We start from the raw sequence: 24,333 nt of genomic DNA on the forward strand, positions 1-24,333 counted from the left end.
AATGATGACAAATAGTTATATATCTAGTTTAATAGTCAATCTGATCTAGAGAGAACTGAGCAACTTGGGGTTTCACTATGCAAGGTTAACCATCTTTCCAGCCCCAAACCGTTATTTTTACTTGCCATGAAACTTCCTGTACATTCAGAAAGAGTTAACCATGTCATCTAGCCTTGCTGGACACTCTTATCTCTTGATTCTCTCCCTCTCATCTCAGTCTTCATATTTTATACTAAAAAATATAATGTTTCCTTTCAATGGTGATAGTCGCAATCTACATTTTAAAACAATTTCCTTCTGCACTCACAGGAATCTATCTCCTCTGCTCCTGTGCAGCTTTATCTCCCTGTCCTTTTTCATTCACTTTAGATGTTTCAAAAATTTTCTGACCTTCAGCCAATGATTTTCTAAAGTGCATCTTGAATTTCTTAAAACAGGTTATGCTGCAGGTTTCTGTCCGTAAAGTCAAGAGAAAAGAGTTAGTTCACTTGAAAAATGTTTGTGTACCTTAACCCAAATTGATACCAGGCTGACCAGAGTCTACAGCTGCTCATTTCTCAAATGCAGTTTCAGAAACATCAAAATCAAAAAAGTATAAAACATTTAGGGTAACTATATTTTCCAATTTCCTCCTGCTTCCACATCTGGGCAGCTCCACATTGTTTCAATCTTTTCTCTTTACCTGCTTGGCCTAAATAGACTCTGATGCCTTTAATTAGCGTATGCATGTGTATCTTTGTGAATCTTAGCCTGGAATGAAGACAAAGAACTTGTACCTGACTATAATGGCCTGGATTTTAAGGTCCAGCCAGGTGAGTAAGCATTTACTATTCTGCTAGGGAGAGAGAAACACCTCCTTTTACCTATGCCACCACTTTCACACACACTGGTCTTAGAGCTGTTAATAAAGCCGTTTGGCATGGCCACTTCACATTGAGCTTCTAAAGTCAGTACTCAAGTAAGCCATTCAGCAGAGCTGTAATTTGCCTTGTAACACCACCAAACTGCCTTTGCCAGCTCATTGAACGCCTGATGCATGAAAGGTGTGGTGCCTTACAATGAAAAAATAAGACTGAAGGCAAAATCTTGAAATAATAATTATAGCAGGTTCAAAGAAACCACAGACGTATAATACGCCTTTACTTTTATTAAAAATGAGTCCTTTCTCTTTTAAAGTCAGACATCCAAATATAACTAAAGAACCTCAAAATATAAGAATGGTTTTGCTATGTCAGACCAAAGGTCTTATCTAGCCTGGTATCCTGTCTCAAGCTATGTCCAAAAATGGATGTTGAGGGAATACTGTAAATGCAGGAAAGCATATTTAACTCCTATCATACAGCGATCTGTAGTTCAGGAACTTCCTGAGCCAGGGAGGGAGCTTTGTGTTTAATAACTCTTAATGGATTTCTCCTCCATCAACTTGTCTGGTCTTCTCCAGGAAGAGATAGGGAAGATAAAAATCTCTTTTTATTTTCTATCCCTTTTTCCTGGGAAAAGCATTGGCCCTATTCCACAAAGTCAGAAATAGCTATTATACTATTATAGCAGCTGAGTTGCCTGAGGCTTTGGTATACAATGACAATGGGAATTTCACATCTCCTGACAGAAACGTGTGACACGTGGGAGCTGCACGTTTGTCATGGAGTGGGGCTGACCGATGCATTCAAAATCTTTGTTCTATTTTTGTTTGTTTGTTTGTTTATTCTAAAGGAAAAGGTTAAAAATAATTCTACCTTTAATGAGCTATTTAAAAGCTGAATCTTCAGATCTTTTAATTGTGCAATTGTACTGCTATGCAAAAAACATTGCACAGCCTTCTAAATCTGGTCTAACGCCCAAGTCAAACTGGCTGAGCTAAGGGCATTTCTGTTTGTTGGTTCTGTGTGGAGCTCTAGCTCTAGCCTAGCTTGTTCCCTTTTCAAAATTTTACTTTATTTTTAATGAAAATATCTGGACAATTTCTTGCAACATTTGTCTCTGATGAGTACACAGTACTTAACTAGGGTGAATTAATAGATGTTAATGTACAGTAAAAGGCAATATAAACTGCTACAAGTGAACACAGTAAATAGCATGTGAGAATTCTGAGCCTTGTTAGATTGTTTTTATGCCACAGTACGCAGAACAAAACCAAACATTGTTTGGTCTTTTTTAACACTTGACTGTTTCAAGATATGAACAAAACTTCCCAGGCCGTGCCATACTGAGTGGGTAGAAAGCAGTGACTTCATGATAGCAATTTGGAGGGAGAGAAGAATGAATTAACGGTGACTTTGATTTCCATGGTGTATGGACATAACAAATCAAAAAAAATCAAAAAATAGGAAAACTAGTGCTAGTAAATGCTCCATACATTTCTTATATAAATTAAACTTAACCACAACTTAACTGCTCACATTAGAAGCATTTCAAAATGCTAAATTTTATCAAGTGCTGCACTTTAATGAACCAATAGCAAATATGTATGCATTCAAGTTATATTTTTATGCAATATACACAAAGGTTAGATAGCTCAGTCCACATCACCAAGGACTTACTGTTTTTGTGTGAGAGTACTTGGCTGTTTAATTACCATCTTTATGGTATTTATTTGGTATACATACTGGTGCATACATACCAGAGAGTATACTTGAGCTACGCTTGAGCTCTCCTGTCCTGTGCACTACTGCTAAGGTAGCCAAAGAGATACAGGATTTAGCTTTCTCCAGGAAACCTGGCTCCGAAAATGAGTTGTTAGCCCCTGCTGAGCTTCACACAGCTGCTGGTTTCAAACTGTCCTCAACATGCCTGCTCAAGCTGCATTGACTATACATGGATGCTCACTAATAAGGTACTTCTGTAAGAAGACGCTGGCAAACAGCAGAAAAGAAAGAGTCAAAATAGCTTGGAAGCTGAAATGACTTGAAATTATTTACGCAAATTCTTGGTCTTAGATCAGTAATAATTTTCAGCTGAAAACCTCAAAGAATTTCTGTAGACAATGTTTCAGCTCCCTCTTATGAGGTAAATACTAAACATTAAGCCAAATTCAGCAGTACACAGCCTTGAGTTCCTGTCCGTGTTCATTCTTGCTTCTTATAATCATAGTGATAAATGATATACCTGGAAAATGTCTTTGAAAGGGCTGTGGGAATTTTCACAGTTGGTAAACTCTGGCAGGTACTCTAACTAAAACCTTTGTATAAGTTTCTGCTCTTGACTTTTATTCAAACATTTATTGGAAAAACAAACAAACAAACAGCTTTCTGAAAGTTTAGAGCACTAATAATAGTGATCAAAAGTGGCGTATGTGCCTACAGCGTGACTTCAGTAGAACTTAGTGCAGCATGGTGTTCTCGAAACTGCAACTATCTGAAGGAGGGGTGAGCTTTTTTTTTTTTTTTTTTTGACAAATAGAGTTCTCCAGGTCCCTAGAATTCAATGGATATTCATAGGTGACTGAAGTTTTCTTGGCTTTGTGCTGAACATCTCAGTACCATCATCTATTTAAAATAGAGAAGGTAGGGACTGTCCTTTGGAGCCCTGCTGGGGGTCCGTGCCAGCAGTGGGTCCCTAGTGCATACCTGGTTAAGCCTGCTGTGCACAGAGCAGAGGGACTTCTGCTGTTAGCATTTCAGGGGAGGAGGGCCTCACCCCTCTCTCCTCCTGATTTATTAGTTTGCCTAGTCATAGCATACATTTCATAACATCTCAGAGAGATGGGTATTTAACTCCCTCTGCATGCTTCAAAGGCGTCTAAATGTATGGCACTGGATTCTACCAAAATGTATGCAATACCTTGGAGGATGGACAGAAAGCGTGAGACCTGTAGAGTTACCAGGTTGGTTCTGAGGGAGCTGGCTAGAACACTGAGAGATACAAGTTTGTGCAGCATACTACTTCTCCTGTGCTAACGTATCCTGCTTTCAGGACCTACGATAACTCCTCTACTTACAGCTTATTTATGTTATATGTCTTTTCTGAATCTCTGTTGAAGAAATTCCCCAATCTTTTTTGAATCTAAGTGTATTTTTCTCATAGGAAAAGACTGTTTCTTGTAGTTTTGTTTTATGATATAGTAAGACTTAAGCTAATGCATTACTAATTACTTGAACAAATATTATGAATGCATTTTTTTCCAAAGGTGTTTTTCTTCATAAATATGTCTTAGTGTTTAGACTTTACAGACTTCAATGTTAAGGATTTTTGCATGGCATATTTTCCTAGTTATATGTGAACATCCATAATTTGTAAATTTGTTGTATGATGCCAATTTAGTGAACTTGTATTTTCTTCTAAACTCTAGGTAAGCTTAACATTTAAATTCACTCTTATCTGTAAATTGCAACTATTTTGATTTGAAAGCATTAAACAAAGCTGTTTTAAAGAATAGTTAACATTGCAACAGGATACGTCAGGGCATATGTGATACTTATATCACTCAATACTTCACATCATCTGAAGCTTTCTGATATTACTCAAGTGTAATTTTCTCCACCTCACTAAGCTATTTAACACATTTTTAGAAATACTGGTCAACAAAATAACTTATAAATCATGACATGTAATATGGTAAAACACTCATCTTGATCCAAAAGCGAAAATAAAACACTAGCAGAGTAAAACCATAACGGTAGCAATGGGAATACATCATGGTATCATGTTAATCTTAAATATGCCCCAAAAGGACAATGCATCTCTAAGAAAGTAAATGCCTGTAATGAAGACTTTAGGAGCAACATATATTTTGGAATGTATTAATAAAAGAAGAAATTTTCTTGGATCTGACCCTGCATTTACAGTTATATATAGAGACAAATATTGTGAAAACTCTCTATAAAAAAGCAAAAATGACTTAGACCCATACCTGACAGTATATGGGGTACCTTTTTGCAGTCTTAGTTTTTGACAAGTTCATCTATCAGGCCAAAGTGTTAAACAGACAATGCATTACTTACAGCGTAGAATAAAGTGATTTGTTTCCTTCTCAGGGTGAAATCTGTCTACGTGTAGATGGCCAGCATAGACATGAAAATATAAATTACTAAAATATAATATTAAACATGAAGACTAAATTATACTACTTGTGTAATCTTGTTGAGGTTAGCAGAGTCTGTCACGCTTCAGTTACTGTAATTGGGCTCCACTGGAAAGCAGCGTACCCATACAAACCCAGCCATGGGGTAATTTTAATATTACCTTTGGTCACGTAGATAGGAAAGTTCTAACTTGAAATATTTAAAACTTTTTTATTGTTTAGGTGGAGATAAATCATTCTTTTATATATTCTATGCACTTTAAAAAAATTAGTAGCCATACCATAAACTGGATATCAATCCATCAACATATTGCATAGGATGCCTTTATGTTCACATGTTTATGAAATCCACATATCAGTGAACTACTTGGTAAATCTCTGATGCAAAATTTTAAGCCTACTCATTTTAAAATCAGTTCTCTAATTTTCTATGTACTTACAAACTTAAGATCTACCCAGGCAGCTGCCTTTTATTATTATCATCCATTTTTTTAAGGTTATCTGCTGTTGAAAGTAGAGAATACAACTAGTAGTGATTCAAAATTGTGCTGTTCCCAGTGGTGCTACTAACTAGCTGAGTTTTAGCAAATTGCTTAATCTCTGGGCACCAAGGTTACTTAACGTGAGAAATAGATGTAATGGTTTTAACTTCTTTATGAAGGTAGCATAATACTTAGAAATGCTTTAAGAGCTCCCTAGAAAAAAGATGTTACCAAAATGCTTACAATATCTAACGTATAAATATACAAGAATGTGTATAGTGTTCCTTAATTAAGCACACAGTTTTGATGGGCACGAAAACCTGTCCCTGTGCCTACAGCAATACTTTCAGTGTCTGTATGCATGTGTGTGCATGCTTCCCCAAACCGCACCCAAATGCTGGAATGCAAACACAGAAAAGGCAACTGTTCAACAGGATGCGATGCTAGCTGATTGCCTGCTCTGTAAGGAAAAAAACAAACAAACAAACATGCAGATTCCCTTTCATTTAAACAAAAGCAAGAGTCATATAACAATTCCTTGTTTTATCATTATACTGTAATGGAAAGAAAAAAAAAGATTTTTATCATGTCTGGTTAGCAGCAGAATAAAACAGCTCAGCTCTCTAACTTACTTTAATTAAGCATCATAAAATTAATTTAAGAAGGAAAACACCCTTCAATTCCATATTCTATTCCACACCTTTGTTGCACAATATTATGCAAAATGACTGTATGATACAGCATGATTTTCTATATACACAACTACAATAAGCAAGCGTTCAGGTTTTAGCCTTAAACCACAAAATGCCACCAATATTCTGATATATGTGAATAAATCGAATCAGAAAGACCTTGTAAGCAGACCTTTACAACAGGGAAAATTTTGTAAGACTCCTGTGGTCTATTTAATGCCTCTAATACCTTTCACTACAGGCAATAAAGCGCATACCTGTTTGAAAAATGATATGGTCTATTACATTTCTGCAGCATCTTTCATTCCAAAATGTTTGCACTCCACATTTCTGGCAACCTCTTGAACAGAGGAGAGCAACCACCAGAACTATCCTGCTGTGTGGGTGGAGGCAGGGAGATTTTCCCAGAGACATCTAGGACAACCACTGCCTGTTACAAAAAATGCCATGGGATATTACTGCTTTTTCAGAACAGACAGGACTTTGTTTTTAGTAATTTAACTTGTATAAATAACCTGTACTTAGTAAGCTGCCTGGAACTCACATCCCTACCTAAGGCAGAGGTTCTCCTTCAAATAGCCATTGGAATTAACAGTTCTCTCTAGCTGAAGGTTATGTTAACAGTAATCAGAAATGAGTATTAATCTGCAAACATTTATGCTCAAGTATACAATGGCACCAAGTACGTTCACTGCATACAGTGGGTGGCAACTTGTCACGTGGATTAATGCTTCTAGCTAAATGATTGTTTTACCTCAATTCATAAACAAAGGATGACATTATAGCAACTGTACAATTAATAACCTGCCGCTTTGTTAACTTCTACAATGTTATCTCCTCAGATTAGCTTGAAAAAGCTACAGATTTTTTCTTCAAATGCTCTTCTTTTTTTTTTTTTCCCTCTAAATTATTCAACTGAGGACACACAAAGTGTATTAATAGCTCAACTATTTGGTACTCCCTGTTGTAGTCTTCTGATTATAGTGTATGACAGTTACATTTGCTTTATATGAGCCATGTTTTAAGTTCAGGACAAAGCTGTAGACTTTATAAAAACAGGAAAATAAAAATAGAGTTTGACTCTGTCAATGACTTTTGAAACACAAACACAGAACTGATTTTCTATTGGTAAAAAACAGAAATGCCATTGGAGTCCAGATTTTGTTTTTAAAATCTCAGATCCCTAGGACAAATGGTATCTCCAGTACCTCAGAAAACCAACTATTTCAAGTTTAGTTATCATAAAATTGTCACTGCAGAACATGGCCTGCAGGCGCTCAAGTTTAGAGCTTGCAGTGTTTCCAGTGATCAGCATTTCAGGCGTGCTCAGTTGACAACCGAGGTTTGAATAAGAGAAGTGGTACTGTAAAAAGATAAGCATAATCTCTCCTTTCTTAAGTGAGATTAGCATCACCGAGTGAACTGCTTTTTTAGATAATTCATTCCTCCATTGGAAATTGCCATTGCTGTCTGTCTGCCTCTCTCTAGATATTTTCCCTTGTGTTGATTATCACTTTTCTCCCTGGCATCGCTGAGTTTCTCCTGTTAGCCCATGTGAGCTATTCAATAGTTTGCAATCTTCATTCTGGATTAGTGCTTGCCCAAAGAATTAGACTATAGCATATAGTGGTTTTCAAATGAGATTTTAAAGAGAATGGTACAACAGTTTCTTACCTGTCCAGCAAAGTGTATTAGAACAACATCACACAAATTTATGTGATCATTTTAACTAAAGTATAATCAGCTGTGATGGTCTTCAGTTCAAACAGCGCTGTAGTGTTGAGTCATCTCACCTTTGCAACATGGGAGTTTGGTTAGCATTTAGAAGATGAAGCCACCTAATGATTTTGCCTGAAAAGTAGCTGGTTAGAAACGTGAAGTTCTTTCATACTTACAGGAAGGCTATGCTCTGAATACAGAGTTACCCTGCCCTTGCTGCAGGAGTGGTCAACATACAAAGGAATTACTTCTCAGCCTTCATGCTAACATAGACAGTGTCCAAACAATTTGAGGAGCATTAGAAAAGAAACGGTGGACTGTCAAAGGAGAATAAGGATCGCAGACTTACATTAAGGTCTTCCCTGGGATTGTTCTTGAGATTCTTCTGACTGATCAGTTTGTTGAACCCTTTGAAAATTGAGCCATGCAAAGTCCACCTGACTCATCGGGGCTTTTTTGGGTTTTGAAATTTACCCAGATTAATGGGGCGTGCCTGATAATGGCATGTGGTTATTCAGGCTGCGAACAACCTCGATAATCTGTCAAAACAGGCAGTTTCAGGTCATTTAATCTTTCCTGAAGAAGCAGAAAACAAGCACAATAAAAGCTTTATTGAAGAAGCACGGTACAAGTGAGAAGGGCATACAGCGAGAAGCAAAGCATTAAAGTACAATATATTATACTATATACTGTATCATCCTAGACAATGCTCATGTGCATTAGCATAGAATGGCCAATTATAATACTTTTCCTAGATATTTAAGCCTAGAACTAGTGAGAAAAAGGGAAATTATACTTCGATGCAACGTTCTGTTTTTTCCTCAAAGGAAAGAAAAAAAAAAAAAAAGATCGCTTTGTTGTTGGCTGTTTTGCTACTTGTGCTAAGCGTTGGCCAAAATATTTCCCGACTGCAGAGCTGTGTTTTGCTGTGCATCCCCCGACCACACGGTGTGACAACGGCACGGCGGAGAGGTGACCCGGTCGAGTAGCACGTCCTGCCCCGTCTGCTCACTGCACGGTCGCAGAGGAGCAGCTTGTCCCGCAGGAAAGCCGGCTTTTCAAAGAGCGAGCTGCCGCTCCTGCTGAAAGCTCTCCCAGCGCCAGCTGTCGGCCGTGACAGGGGCAGGCGGCGCCGAGCTCCTGCCCCAGCTCGGCAGCGCCAGAGCCAGGCGGGGTGAGCGGGGGCAGCCGCAGGGAAGCCTCCGCGCACAGCCCCGGGACAAGCCCGAGGGCCGGGCCCGGGGAGAGGAAAATTCCAGCCCGGGACAGCGGCCGCTGTCAGCCCGCCGGGGCCGGGTGGGTTCGGGCAGGCGGAGGGAGGAGCCGGGCCGGGAACAGGGAGCCTCTGTTTCCCCGCCGGCTGCCGGAGCGGGAAAGGTTCCGCGTTTCAAGTTCTTTACAGAGAAGTTGTGTTTTTTTTTTTTTTTTAAAGGTTTTATTACACCCCCCTCCCGCCCCGTTCTCCGCCCAAGGTGTGGTTCAGCGAGCGGCCGCCCCGGCGGAGCCGGAGCCGTGTGTGCGTGGCCGTCGCCGCCCCACGGGCGCGCTGTGGAAGCAGCCGGGGAATGCCTGGGCTCGGGGGCGAGGCGGCGCCGCGGGCGACAGAGCGGGACCGCCTTCCCCGGCCCTCCTCGAGCAGGTGAGGCGGGGCCCGGCGGCCGCTCGCCTCGCCGCAGGCATGGCCGCCCCGCCGCCGCCACCGCCGCCCTCAGGGTAAGCGCCGCTCCCGCCGGGGCCGGGGGCCGGAGCCCGCTGCGGCCACCCGCGGGAGGAGGGGACGGGACGGGACGGGGGGGGTCGCGGGTTCTGCCCCCGGGTGAGGGCGTCGGCAGCGCGGTGCTCGTGGCCGCCCAGCGACCGTTAAACGGCCGCCGGCGCGGCGGGAAGGGGAGGGCGGAGAGCGCGGCCCTGCCTTCGTCGACGGCACCCGGCTGTTCGCCGCCACCGAAAGCGGGCTCCCGGCGGGACCAGCGCTCGCCCCTCGGTGAGGTGAGGTGCCGGCTGGCGGCGTTTCGCGGCGGGGCTCGGCGCGCTGCCCTCCCGGACGGTGCCCGCGGGCTGGCTTCGAGTTTTTCCCCTGGGAGCGGTGGTTTGGGGGCGCCCCGCGGGGCTTTGGCAGCCGCCTCTGCCTCGGGAGCCGGCGCAGGTAAGCGGGCAGGTAAAGCTCGGCGTGTCTGTGCCTCAACGCTAGTCCTGCCCGAGGGGGGGGCGAGCCGCCCGTAGCCCGTCAGGAGAGGTAACTTTCAGGACGTGACTCGGAGTCCCGGCTGCAGGGAGGTGGGGGGCTGCCTCAGGCCCCACAGTGCGCCTGCGGGTGGTGGGTGCCCTCCACAGCTGCAGCAGTGTGCTCAACCCCGCAGGTCCCTGGCGAGGTTGCTAGCCTGACCTTTAAATAGTGGGGACAAAGTAATTGGTGAGTGTGTATTTTAACACTAGGATGTTCCCGAAGCTTACGTATTATCTGCAAAAGCTGAGTAATTGCATTTCTGACCAAGTGAATACATGGTAAGCAGGTGGAGTTGGTGACTTGCTGTAGCACCCGAAGTAATCAGATCAGTTTGAAGCGATGGATGAAGCGAATATGAGGACTGGTAGAGAAGGTGTACTTGTTCGCCTAGGGCCCTGTGGCAGCTCCATGCTTTTGCACAGCCACAGAGAAATGAAGTTTATCTTGCTAGCCAGTGTAGGAGGTACAATTACAGTATAGATAATTAGTGCATTTCTACAATATAGGGCATGTACGCTCAGCTGAAAGGACCACGCATACGATAATGGAGCGCGATAGCAGGTTAGGAAGCGGCTGCAGTGGTATGTCTGGAAAGCTCTCAGTTGTACTTGCAGGCGGGAATGTGAAAACAAGTGAAAAGGCACAACTACAATGTTGGGTTGGGTGTGCTGACAGCTTCCCCAGGCCTGCAGCCTGCTATAAAGCTGTTGGTTGTACTCAATTTTGTCTGCAGCCTGGCTCGTTTAAGGCAGGAGGAGTAGTGTGTTCCCTTAATGTGACTTCAAGCATCTGTCAGCGTACACATCTCGTTTCTGAAAAAAACATGTAGCTAGCAACAAGGCTTATTTTCATTAGCCCTGCAGATATATTTTCAGGCCTTTTATCAGCTGTTCCCATATAATTTAGTTCTTTGAAAAATCAGCTTACTATTCCTCTCTCATTACAAGAGTTTCTTGTTGGCAGTCTTAATTATTTCCTGAAGGTGATTTGTTCATACTAGATTTGAGGGAAAAAAAAAAAACACAAAAAAACCTGGATATACCAGCAAACCCAGCAACTCCCTCCCACTTTACTGAATAGGATCCACAGATTCATTTTTGAATAGTTGTCAGTGCTGTGGTTCTCTTCACCGAATGAGATTATGGGACAAATTGTCAGAAATAGCAATATTCCTTGGTCTGCGTTATATATCCTCCTAACCTGCCTGGCCAGGTGGGGAATGTTGTTGAAACACAGCTGAAAACTGTTTACCAGCAAGTGTGTTCTTAAATCACCATATAAAGTTACATGGTGTATTTACGGATAATTCTTCACAGCTTAGAAACTCGAATTATGCTAACTACCAAGAAGGGTAGATGTGTTAAAGGTTTTTTGTGTGTCAAAGTGTCAGTGTTTATTTAGCCTTGGAACTTCTATATAGTTTAATCCTCTGTGATATGTCATGGCTCTTCTCTGTGGAATTTTCTTATCTTGTTCTACTGGGACAAGATTTGGAAAGTATCTCATAACTATATCCTGAAGGATTTTTTTTTCTATACAGGATTATACTTTCCTGTTGAAAAAGTGTTCTTTAAAAAAGTTTGTGGATAAGTATTTTTGCTTGAATTGGGAGAAAAAGATGCAGGGGTACATGACTGTGTTATTCTCAAAGTTCAACCAAGGTAAATTCGTAAAGGTCTGTTTTGTTTTAAATCCTCAGCTGGATTTTTTTTTTTTGAATATGGTGAGTAGAAGGCATGCCCAGTAACTGGCTGGACGTGCCACATAGTTTCTCCTGGTAGGAGACGAAACTTGGCCGGACCTACCTTTAGTTTTATAGCTCATCCATCTTGCCTCAAGTCTGAGGAGCACTCCTGGAAGTGTGTTCCTGCCAGGCCAGCTGACACAGCGTGCTCCTGTTCAGCACAGAGGTGAATTGGCTTTATGTATTGATTGTGTTACAGGATGATAAGGAAGATGTGTGTTTTTTAAATACTTTTTTTTAATTAAAAATAAAAAACAACACCTGGGTGGTATCCAGCATCTTGACCCCGTTTTTTCCTGCTGTTACAGGCTAGCAATGCCGTACCCCCAGTGTAAATCAATTTTTACATCAACAAGTAGATTTCACTAGTTGACACAGACTTTTACTGTGAAGTGGTGTCAGCAAATATGCTGTTAAACTATTGGAGCAAAATTGTTTCTTGATAAACTACAGATTTATTTCCTTTGAAATATTATAACGTGCATTGAGGTGTGCCTTTTAATTCAGTTCTAATCAATTTATGATAACTTTAAATGATCTCATTCATATTCAGAGCTATATATTTATTTAAAAAAAACACATCAAAAACAAAAAAAACATTGTTTTGTCACTTTCTTTTTTGAGTGCTTAAAGAAAACATGCTTAGGAGCTACATCTGCTCTCCAGGGACTGAACACAGAGATGGCTGTAGCAGGGGGTAGGGGCAGGCCTAAGCTGAGCTGTGCTTAGGGTACTGCCAGAAACTCCTCAGGCGTGTCTTCATGCTCCTTTTCCCTGGCTGTTTAGGCCAGTGAAGGTGCTTAAGTTTTTAATAAGAACAGGAGAGAAATCTTTTTATGTGGTTAGGGCTGCCTTTGACGAAGAGAGAGATCTGAACGTTTTCAGAAAAAAAGAAATATAATTTCTGTTGTGTGCCTTTGCTTGAGTACAACTGTTGAGTACTTTTAGCAAATAATTTCAATTGGTTTATGGATCTCTAGAGATGTCAGCTGTGTTGAAGTGTTGAAAAGTGTCTGGGATCAAGCTTAAGACCCTGGTTTGAGCTCTCCTCATCTCTTCTTATTTGTCAGCTGAACTAGTTCACAACATGGCCATAGGTTTGCTGGAGCATAAATGAAGGTCCTCTGTGGTGTGGAGCATGGGATGAATGGGACAGGAGGTGCAGCAATAACTTTAAGTGTTCTGTTGCCAAGCCACAGCAACGGGTTGGAGGGCGGTGGTGGAGTGCCTGAAGCTTGTGCAGTTTGGTGGAGTCCAGCCTGAAACTACTACGTTTTCAATGAATTAGCTGTTGCTATTGTCTGTATAGTACTTTCCTGTATATAGATGTTCATGGATAAATGCAAGACCTTTGTGCTTGCGCTACTAAATGGTGGCGCTATCGAGACTCAGAATTTAGGCTGGCATGGGTCTAACAGGCAGTCCAATCTTAGATGTGCTCTGTCTTTTATACTGAGGAGTTCAAGATAAAGATTTTTTTCTCACTCCCATGACCCCGATGAAGAACAACTAATTGAGATACAACAAAATGGAAAGAAGTTTGAGATCTTGTGACCACAGAGTTTGCTGGGTGTTTGAAACAGGGAGTTAACCACTTTGTGGGTGCATCCCCATCAGGAGCAATTTGAATGTTCTTCATTCTAGGGTGTAGTTTACCATCTGAATTCTGAATATATACGTAATACTTCTTGAGGTGATTGTGTTGTTCTTTTTAACAAATCTGCCTTAATCAAGGCAGCTTCAAATGGTTGCATGACATAGTGGTGCCATGAATCAAATGCTGTTGCATTTAATGGCTGGTTTGGTTACTCAAACCTTGTCAAGTCTGAAGTCATAGCTGAGTACTCAGTGGTAATGTTCCCTGTTGGAGTGTGTTGCTGTGGGAATGAGATCAAGGAAGCGTTAGGGGGGCTAAGGAATGTGGATACCAGAGAGAAAAAATGCGTGGGAGGGTAATGCACAAATAGAGAAATGAGCAGTTATTTCAAAGCTTTGTCCAAGCATGATGGTATCCTATGAAAAGGAAAAGGAGGGCTAGTCATTAGTGAGATTTAAAAAGCATGTGAGAGAAAGTGCTTTGGACTGGAAGGTGGGTTTCAGTGTCATCTTATGCTTAGTTCTTGTGTTGTTACTGGATGTTTTTTGTTAACTTTAAAAGAGACTACAGTGTTTATGTAAACCTGAAGATCACTATTTATGTTGGGTAGTAGTATCTGTGTTGGGTGAAAGAAGAAAAGAGCCCATTGTAGGGGCCAGAAGCTTAGATCCCAGAGGAAACCGCAGATCTTCATGGGATTCCTATGATCTGATAGGTAAAATAGCTCACTAGGAATATTTTCAGTTTAGAAACCAATGGTTTCTGCTGTAATCTAGCATCTTTGTAGGCCTTCCTTCGTGAAGTTCAGCACTACTTCTGGCTTTCTTGACTGTAGCTTGGAAGAAAGTTTTTAAGTGTGCAAATTTCTCTAGTTTGGCTGCTGCTGTTTCTGGCTGCCACTGCTGTAGTTTTGTGCTGCTGGGGAGTCAGGGATCCCAAATTACCCCTACTGCCATTGGAGTTGTAACAATGTTAGCACCTGCTCAACTAAATATTTATTTTTTCAAGAAATTAAGAAGTTGGTATGATGAGTTGCTCTGTTAAATAACTGAATATGAGGAATGCTGGGTGTTTTTTTTTTTTTTTAATGACTGCTTGCAAGTTAAAACAAATCTGACTGCACTTCCCTTCCTTTTCACCTGGCTCTCACCAGCTTCCCCGGGGGCTGACCTGCTACTCTCGTTTAAGCTCACGCAGCTGTCTGCTGTTTGAGAAAGGGCTGTTCTTTACTGTGAATATTTGCTGTCACTGTATGCTGCTCTAAAACTCAACAAGTTGACGTCAAGGCAGTAGAGGATGACAGGAGGCCGAGATGTTGGCTCCTAGACTCCTGTAGAGTTCTGTGGCCATGCCCAGCATTAGCACAATGAAGAGGAAACTCTAGCTGTGCAGCATGCGACAATGGGGAGCTCAAGAGGGGAAAAAAAAACAACGTTGTTTTGAGCTGTAACAGGCAATTAAAAACTTGAGGTTTCACCCGAATTCTCTCCTAAAGTAAAGTCTCACAATTAAAAATGTAACTCTTTGTATCAAAGTAAATTTTTTACTAACTAGGATTCAAATAGATGCATTCTGACTTAAAATCTGCATGTTGATGGACAAGTAGAGAAATATGCATTTTTTCTTAGTTTTTTTTAGAAACTTTTTTTTTCCTGCATCAGAAGTGCAATACCATAGGAATATTTACTGAACTAGGAGTTCCTGGATTTGTTTTTTATTTGCTTGGAGATTATCCAGTTCAAAAGGGGCACATATGTTTGTGTGTATCTTTTGGTGGTTGTAAATGATCAAAGACATGGGTGGTTGAAGGATGGGTCCCTAATCTGTCTGTGAAATGTCTCCCTGGGGAGTTTGTGTATATGTCGACTGTTCTACAAGACTAGGTTTGTCAGGATTGCTATTTTCAGTTAAAGAAAATAGAGCACATGAATATTTTTGGCTAGGCATGAGCTTTCTTCTGTGAGAAAGCATTGGTTTTGTTGTTGGGAGCATTAATTCAACAAAGGTTTCGATTGAAGAAATAGGTTGCTAGTCGTACTTCCTTAGCTGTACTTTAAAAATACTTTCTGCAAATTTGTTTTTTATTGTTCATCTCTGTTCTAGAAATATACCTACATGGTTTGGAAAATGTTACTCTTATTTAAATAACATATATATAAAAATGAACCTCTCCTCCTCCCTGAACAGTGTAATCAATTACTCTATGCCAAGTAGGTAAGTATTGTGAGCTAGAATTTTTCTCAGGTACCAATGATCATACATTTTTTTTGTTCCTTGCCCTGCATTTCTCTTATAAAGTGGTGCTGTTTTAATTCCAAAACCCACTGTATCTCAAAAGAACAGCATTATAAACTTATGTATTTGTCTGTAGAATCAAGTCCCTTTTCACTTCAATTTCTGACAAGAAACTGACCCAAATGAAAAAACAGGATTTTTAAAACTAAAATGAAGAAATTCTGTTTAGACAATTAATTTCCCTCTGATGTTTTACCTGGCTTTCATTTCAGACTTTCTGATACGTTTTCTTCCAAAGACCAGGACTCTTTATATGCACGTATAGCAGCTTTTGCACATTTTGCTATGGGGAGGCTGAAGTATCTCTTTCAGCTGTCCCTTCAACACAAGCAGTTTATTGACAAAGTCGTTAGAAATAGGGTCTTTGTATTGGTGGATGGTGTAATTCTGCGTCTCCTCCCCGCTCAGTTTTAACTATGAACTGCATAAGCAGTTTGGCAGATTCCTTAGGGGTTAAGGTACAGTACAAAACCCTTTACATGGTGTGAAGTACTTGCCTGCAGATGGCTCTGTGTCTTGCTCTGAAGTTAAATACCTGTACTTCGAAGTACAACGTCACTGGGTTCTTACTGGCTTTGTGATGTCCTTTCTGTAGACCTCTCTAAGCATGGCACTGTGCTGTTTCTTCACTGTTCTCGGGTGACACGCAGCTTCCTGAGTGTTTGAGCCATGCTCGGATGTTGTACAGTCTCCTGCGCTAATACCTGGTCCGTCTCATTCAGCGTCAGAGGGCTTGTACCCGAAGAGTTGTACCTTATTACTGCCCAGACACTTCTAATGTGCAGGTAACAAGGTTGTTAGAAGGGCAATAGGGAAAAATACAGTGTGGCGAGTTTGGTTCTTGTCGTTTGGTATTTTACCAAGTGTTTATGTATCATTGCATTGCTGTTGACCTTTTTAGAACCCAGTACAATTCTTGTTTAGTGCCAAACTAGACTGACAAGACAGCTGGATGTTGCAGTGCAGGTAGAAGGTAATCTGCTGAGATATCTATTTAAAAATTCTTGTGACAACAATGTTGAAAGCATTTTTTACTTGGGAGGAACAGTATTTTTGTCTCTCTTTCTATTAAAAAAAAAAAAAGAGCCAAAATATCTGTTAGAAAGGTAGTTCGGAAAAATGTTTACAACCTGTCATTCTGGGATGTAACCCCTTCAAGCAAAAATAAAGTACATCTTCACTACTACTGCAGACCCTCTTGTTCTTTTCATTAAAAAATGCATCCTGTTCAGAATTAATTGTGAAATTGTTCTGGCTTTGGACCCGATGATCTCTTGAGGTTCTTTCCAACTCCTACAATTCTGTGATTCTGTGATTTGCAATGATGATGCATAGAAACTATTTGCAATGATAAGTGTTTTCATGGCTCTTCAGCTTGTAAGACAGACAAGAAGTTAGCTAGCTGATGACCACCATGTAGTAGACAGGTTTCCAGGGGTGGAATTTCTAATGATTTTCAGAAGTTTGTGTGAATTCAGAAATCTGGGCTTTGACTTTTCTTTTTAAATAAAGTTCTCCAAAATCAAGAAGAACTATGTGTTGAAAGTTGTCCCTAGGTTCCCATGCTTTCATTCTTTAACAGTCATTGCTTTCTTCATCTACTGTATGAAATCTCCAGACAAACTTTTCTGTATCCCCTGCTGATCTCTGACTCATGGTATCTCATTTCCCCTTGCCTGCAATTTTAATCCTCTCCTTACACCCACATTACAAAGGAGCCTCACTAATTCCATCCTTGGTGACATCCCTCAGCTATTTTTACTTCATTCAGTTTTTAAAGTACTCACTTCTCAGGGAAAGTCCCATTTTGTTGGATCTTAAATGTGCTGCTTCTCTTCTGAAAGCTTTTATTGCTGGTTACGCATAAGAACCTAGAAGAATTGTAACACACAATTCCAAAACCACAACTGTTTAGGTGCCTTCAGATGTTTGGAAGATGAAGTGGTCTTTCCCCATCTGTCAGAATTTGGAGCTGAGATCTTAAGGCAGCACTGATAGCCAGAGACATGAGATTTATTCTACATATTTTTTTTCCATTCAAGGAAGTCAGAGTTTATACTTAGGACATTGCTGAGCCAATACCAGTGATTTTCTTAATGTATTGTATTTTGTCATTCCTCAAAATGAGATATATCTAATTTGATGTGTCCATGGCAGGTTCTCAGGACACTTGTTTTAGAAATGAACTGATGGAACTAGATCTGATGCATCTTTTTTCCTTCAACTCCTTAACATTTTTGCGTCTTTATTTAGTGGTTGTTCTTCTGTGGTGGGAGGTGTCGGTTTTTCTCCCAGGTGATATGTACAGTGGTCAGAGGATTTTGAAATTAAACTAACTTTCAGGGTTTTTTTGGATTGTTCTCCTGCAGTGTAGGGCACATCTTCCCCCCCCCCCCCCCCCCCCCCAGCAGGTACAGTGGCAGTAGGTAATGCTCGTTTGCTGCTTTAGAAAAGCAAGGTGAAAATGCAGAAGGTGTGGGGAACTACAGTAGTTTATGAGTACTCCTTCAGAGCTGATTGTTAACAGCAAGGGGGATAGGAGAAAATCTGAAGCAGCGTATTTTGGAGAAGTAATAAGGATCTGACATCACTGTCTGAACTGTTGGAATCTGTCTTGTTTCTAAGCATCTTTCTTTGACTGTTTTTATATTTCCACTGCCCAAACACTTACAAACTTTCCAGTCTTTCTCCCAAAATACACCACTGCAATGCTTTTTCATCCATAAATCTCAAATGAATAAAGGGAGAGGAGGGAAATGCAATGAATTGTAAATGCTAAATGAAACCCTAAAAATAAAAAATGACTTAATCTAGAGGAAAAAAAAAAGGGGGGGGAGGGAGATTTGGTATCATGATAGTTTTAGAACTATTCAAACAAATCTTTTTTTTTTTTTCTCCTGGTGGTGTTCTTTAAGACACTGCTTACAGTTTTCTCCTTTTTTTCTTTTTTTCCTCGCCCTGCTTTTACTCACCAAAAGTTTCCTGGATTCTGTAGCTTCAGTATATAAAGCATGCCAGCCAATGGGTTTATGAGATTTTTGTTTTTTCTTTTTAAAGACTGCCTGCCAAGACTTCAATCCAGAATAAGTTTTTATGGTAGAATTGAGAATGTTTGGAAATAATGACACATGATGTAAATGCTGAAATTTCAATCTATGCAGTGTCAACCAGTATTTTATACATGTATTGACTGCAGATAGAGATTGAAAAAACTGCTTGGTATCATGAATGGCCTCATGGAAAGATCCATGTGGTGTCAGTGAAAACTCCGCCCCTCTTTAGAAGGGGCAGATATTGTAATATGACATTTTTATGACCTTCAGCAGGTAATCAGGCATCTCTTTAGGTCCCAGCTTTATTTGAGAGAATTAGGGTACGAGTATAATTCTGGCCCCAGTTGATGGTGATCATAAACTGTCTGTAATTTCTGGATGAATAAAGGGAAGAGTTAGGGCAAGAAAAATAAACAATATTTGCTTTCACTGGAAAAATGTTAATGTTGATTGCATATAAGGTTTAGATGTTAGTGATTAATTTAACATGTTTAGGGCTCAAGCTTGAAATCACATTTGAGTGGTCTCTGAGGGAAAGTACAGCATGCCGTGTACAGCACAGCAGCAGCCATGTGTGAGTTCAGCTGTACCATGCCCTTGCAGGTTATTGACTATTAACTACTGGGCTGTACCAGATGGACACATGCAGGCTGGCCTAGCAGGCCCCAAATCACAGGTACCAAGCGAGCCCTTTTCCTGCTACATGGGGATTTTCCTTCACTCTTCCTGAATGTGAGCTGTGGGCTCTCTGACCAGCTGATGTGGCCGTTGCCTGCTCATGGTGCACAGATCTGTGGTAGGAAATGAAGTGCCCAGTGAATTGTTTATGTTGTAAACAAAAGTTTGTCAGAGCCTCTTGGAAGACCTTCAGATGGAAATACCCTTGAAAAATCCTACCCTGATTAACTGAGAATTGTACAGTTAAGTGCCAACAGCATGTTCTCGGAAAGGAAAACTGGTCGAGTAACTAAAGAATTCTTGTCTAACATGTAAACAGGAGGTGCAAGATTAGAAATGATTATGAGTTTTTAGCATTCACTTGAAGATTCAATAAAACCCAGTGAGATCATAATAGCTCTACAGTTTCTGGCCTTTCCCACGTCCTGTCAGATCAAGCTTCACATCTCAGTCATATGCTGAGAAGTGTTTCCTTCAGCCACTTTGTGGGGTCACGTGAGTAAGTGCCCAACATGGTAGAAAGATCTCCAGTCTGCTTGCAAAGGAGCATATGATACTTTATCAAAGATAGGAAGGGAGAGTTGAAACATGTCAAAACTTTAGCTGAAATTGTAAAAATTCAGTCCTTAAGCTCCATCCTTTTAAACACTTGGCTTCTGACAGTAACATCAGATCTGCCAGCAGATGCGAATCGCATCCTTAAACTGTTGGGGTTACACTAGTTAGTCTTCTCTGTGGTCATCTGTGGCTTTGATTAACAAATGGTTTCAGTTAAATGGCCAGCAGGCAAGAAATGGTTTGGTGGCTATTTATGAGAAGGACTCATTTGCAGATGTGACACAGGCTATGGAGATTCATTCTTCTCCCTTTTCATTTTGATAGTTTAATAACTGCCAGGGGTGGCATACTTGGCTCTCTCATATAGATGGTCTAAGTGGAGGGAAGTTTCCGTGTCTTGTTCTGAGCGGAATAGATTTTCTCCTACTCTTGAGCTGCTGGAGTAGGTTAGTTGTAGCTGCTTTTTGTCCTTTGTTTCAGCTAGAAGTCAGTGAAGAGCTGTTTGTCATCACACAAGTCTGAGAATTTTTTTTTTTTAATCTAGACAAGGTTTTTGTTGCCTTTGGACCTTTTCCCTTGCCTGTATTTACCTGAAGATATTCTTTTAATTTGGTGATGTTTTTGAAATGTTAGTTTGAAAGTTCTGGCTCCAAAGAGAGGCTTTCTTCTTTATACCGGCTGCAGTATGGCAGTGACTTCGTGTCCTTGTAATAAAAATGCCAAAAATTGTGATCGTTTTTGTTTTAGGTGTGTCAAAAGAACAGTCAAAGGGTCATTAGCCACAGCTTGAATCTCTTCCCTGATAGGAAGGTGGAGTTCTTTCCACAGATGCCTTTGGGCAGTGTGTGAAACCCAAAATGTTCTGTTGGAAGAGAGAAAGTGTGGCAGAGAGGTTGATAGGTTTTAGGCTACTGGCACATAGCTGTTTACATGGTAGCATGAGGGTGAATGGAATTTTCAGTTGAATTTTAGCTGTCCTTTGTTTGTGTCTTTCTGCTTTTATAAACTATGTAGCTAGCTGCCTCACAACTTTTTTTTTTTCCAGATAGCATGCTGAAAAACAACAGTATCAAACTTTAGTCTTAAAATAATACTCATGCTGCTTTTGATCAGATTCTGTGAAGTGCTGATCTACTATGGGTAGCCTGCGGGAATTGGGACACGTTTTAGAGAGATTTTGGCAAAGGAAATACCTGCAGCTGGTCTCTGACCTAGCTCCTACCACTAAGGAGAAGAGTAGAAAGCTCTGCTGTAGCCGATGTTCTGATCTCCACACCTTGTCACTGAAGCTTCTATTGCTGTAGCTGTGTTGGGGGTAATTTTGTCTATCCTTCTGTCTTCACCCCCACACCAGGTCCGTTTTTTTTTTTTTGGCCAGTGTAGACAAATTCGAAGTTCTCTAGTGCTCCTGAATCAGGGTCTTTAGTTTCTAATTCACAAGCTTGCCCTACATTGGTATTGGTAATTGCATTTCTGCTTCCACTGTCGTTCTGCTGGCATGCTGTTTACCCTTTGCTTGACTGTAAATTAGTATTGAAGAAAAAAGTAGATATTTTGTAGCTATAACTAGCAGTGCATTCCTCATTTTTTTAGTTTTTAGTGAATTACATTCAACACGAAAAAACTTCTAAAACTGTTTTGAACAAGTGTGGTGGTTAGCAGCTAAGCCCTCGTGGTACTTCTGTTTCTGCAGGGTGACAGCATGCAAGTGGAATTCATGAGTTCATGTGTTCATGAATTATTGCATGGGCACAGAGCATGAGTGTGTAAATCATATACAAAATGCTACTTGGCTAGTTCCTTCGTGGGTAGGAATGTGAAAATGACTGCAATTCTGACAGAATTCTGACTGTTGTGATAACGCAGAATACAAAATTAATAAATGTTTAAAGTAATTGGAGAGGTATCTAATACAAATGTTATATTCTTTTAGGTATATTTTACTGAGATTTTGTTATATTTGGAGAAAAATTCTAAATTGAGTGAGAATTCAGAAGTGGTTTTCAAGTCTCAAGAACTTGCGCTTTCTGAGGTCTTATAGCTTAGATCATTCAATCAGTATGTCTGTTCTTTCCTCTGAAAGCAATGAAGTCCTTTTCCTCTGAATTTTCTTGGGTGTTTTTACATGACTTCCAAGGCAGGAAAAGTGTTTTACTGTTTTTAGTTAATATTTATAAACTTGAGTCACATTGTTTCAATGCGTTCAGTATATATCTGAACACAGTATAGATCGGATAGGTACCATGTTAGAATTTTCAGAACTAAGGAGGTCAGGAAGATGAAATGCTTGCTAAATGAGAGTGCTGTTTCTCATAATGAGAAGGGACTTAGTTATAGGAGCTCTGATAAATAAAGCCTGTAGGCAAACTACCCAGCTGTAGTTTAAGATGAAAACAGGATGTTGGTTGTATTGCTGGAGGACTACTGTATAAATCAAAGGATATGCTGTTATTACTGTGTAAGGAAACTCTACTCCCTTGGAGTGGTTCTGTATATAAAAGAATGGTAATTGCCATGCTTATCAAGGCCTGGCAGTTGTCCTTTTCCGATTGTGACCTGGTGAATCCACCTCTGGTGCATGACTTAAAATGTTGCCAATTATTTTAATCCCCTATTCAATGGGACAAACAAAGTGGTTATTTTTACCTCTTTATAGTTCCTTAGATTATACAAATAGAAACCCCCTTTCCTATATTCAGGCCAAGGGTGGCTTACTAAGGGGGAACTGTGGGTTGTGTCCCCAGCGCCTGTTAAAGCCTGCCGGCTCCAGTTGTGTCACTCAGCCGTGTCATCTGGAAATGGCCAGGTGGCTTTCTCCCCTTGCAGATGTATGAGCTTGCCATCTCGTGATGTTTTTCCCCTCTATTTTCTTTGTTCAGTAGCCTGAACTGTGCTTTGTTTTTCTCTTAACTTTTTTAAAAGTGTTTCCCTGCCCCTATTTCAATGAACATTCTGTTCTACTGTTCCTCAACACTAACTAGAATGGTGTTGCCTTTAACTTTGTTTTTTTAAAAGTAATACTTTTTAGGCTTCTGAGCACTATATCCAAGCACACTTCTCCTCTTTAGGAAGAAAGTATGTCAAATTACTGTTCTGGTTTGTTTCCCACAGGTTTATTTTTCTCTTCATGTACACAGTAGGATAACTTAGATGGTTATTTAAGAAATGTGAGTTTCTCTTAGATGGAAGTAGCTGAATCTGGGACAACAGCAAGTATGTGAATAAAAGTTGATGTTTCCATAACATTACAGGCGCTTTTATAGAGGGAAAAAGAAAAGGGGCAGGTCCTTAAGAACAGAACTGTTTTGCTAGCGTGATTGTAGTGTAGTGGTTTGCGCTGGCTATCAAAGAGTTGTTGACCTCTTGGTATTTGTACTCAAGTGCAGAGCTGGCCCTGCAGCGAGGTTCCTGCCTGGGCATCAGGTTTGAAAGTGGGTCGTGCTGCTGATGCCTGCGTGGCAGGGGAACAGTGTCTGGTAAGGAAGTGTAAAGAGGGGAGTTGTGAGTCGGCTGTGCAGGACTGTCTTGGAAAGCAGATATGCCTCGCTCTTGAAAGCATCTTGAGGGCTTTACTGCATGAAAACAATAATAAAAGAATATTACATTTGCTTTATAGTGAATTATAAATTTATCTGCCAAGTATGTGGTTTCCATGAAGTTTAACGTTCAGAATGACTTTTCTATTATTTACCAAGCGTATCTACATTTACCTGGAGTTTGGTGAGAGAAGGATGTTGTGGGAGCTGTTTAGGCTTGTGTAACAAGCCTTCACAATACCTAAGGAAAAATGTATTTATAATAATAATGTTCCAAAAGACATTACAATTTCATTGTTTAGACTGTAGCACAATTGAAGTAACTTCTTTAAAGGGCTAAGTAGGACTGTTCCTTTGGAACATTATTCATTACTCATCTAAATTTTCACAGTTGAGAGAACTTGTATTGGGTGAAACAAGCTAACCTCCTGGTGTTTGAATTATTTTCTAGATCACACTTGTATTGCCACGTTATTTGTGTATATTAGAATACTATTTGGCCAAAATTACTGGAGATGAGATGCTCTCAGGGGTTACCTCTTGATAAAATGGTCGTGTTAAAACTGAGATATAACCATATGCCAGTATCCAGTAACATATGTATTTCTGAAGAAGTAAGGCCTCACTAATCTGTTTCTTTCTGCTTTTTCATAGGGGTAGGATAGGAGGAAGAAGCTTTCAAATCTTGAATTTGTTTCTTGTATGTACTAAACAGTTGTAGGAGTTGATCAG

At 40.5% G+C, this 24,333-nt stretch overlaps 1 protein-coding gene across 3 annotated transcripts in view; it reads left to right on the forward strand.

Moving 5' to 3' along the window:
* Positions 1 to 9,400: 9,400 nt before the first annotated feature.
* COBLL1 (cordon-bleu WH2 repeat protein like 1) overlaps positions 9,401 to 24,333 on the forward strand; it is an 82,135-nt gene continuing 67,202 nt past the window's right edge. For 2 of the 3 annotated variants that reach the window (XM_035536711.2, XM_035536712.2), the window contains exon 1: positions 9,401 to 9,626. In XM_035536711.2, coding sequence (XP_035392604.1) covers positions 9,592 to 9,626 — 35 coding nt within the window. In that variant the 5' untranslated portion in view covers positions 9,401 to 9,591. The remainder of the gene's footprint in view (positions 9,627 to 24,333) is intronic. The other variant, XM_035536714.2, reaches the window with a different exon arrangement.

Source organism: Cygnus atratus, chromosome 6 (genome assembly GCF_013377495.2).
Source record: "Cygnus atratus isolate AKBS03 ecotype Queensland, Australia chromosome 6, CAtr_DNAZoo_HiC_assembly, whole genome shotgun sequence".
In the NCBI taxonomy this organism is placed as follows: Eukaryota; Metazoa; Chordata; class Aves; order Anseriformes; family Anatidae; genus Cygnus; species Cygnus atratus.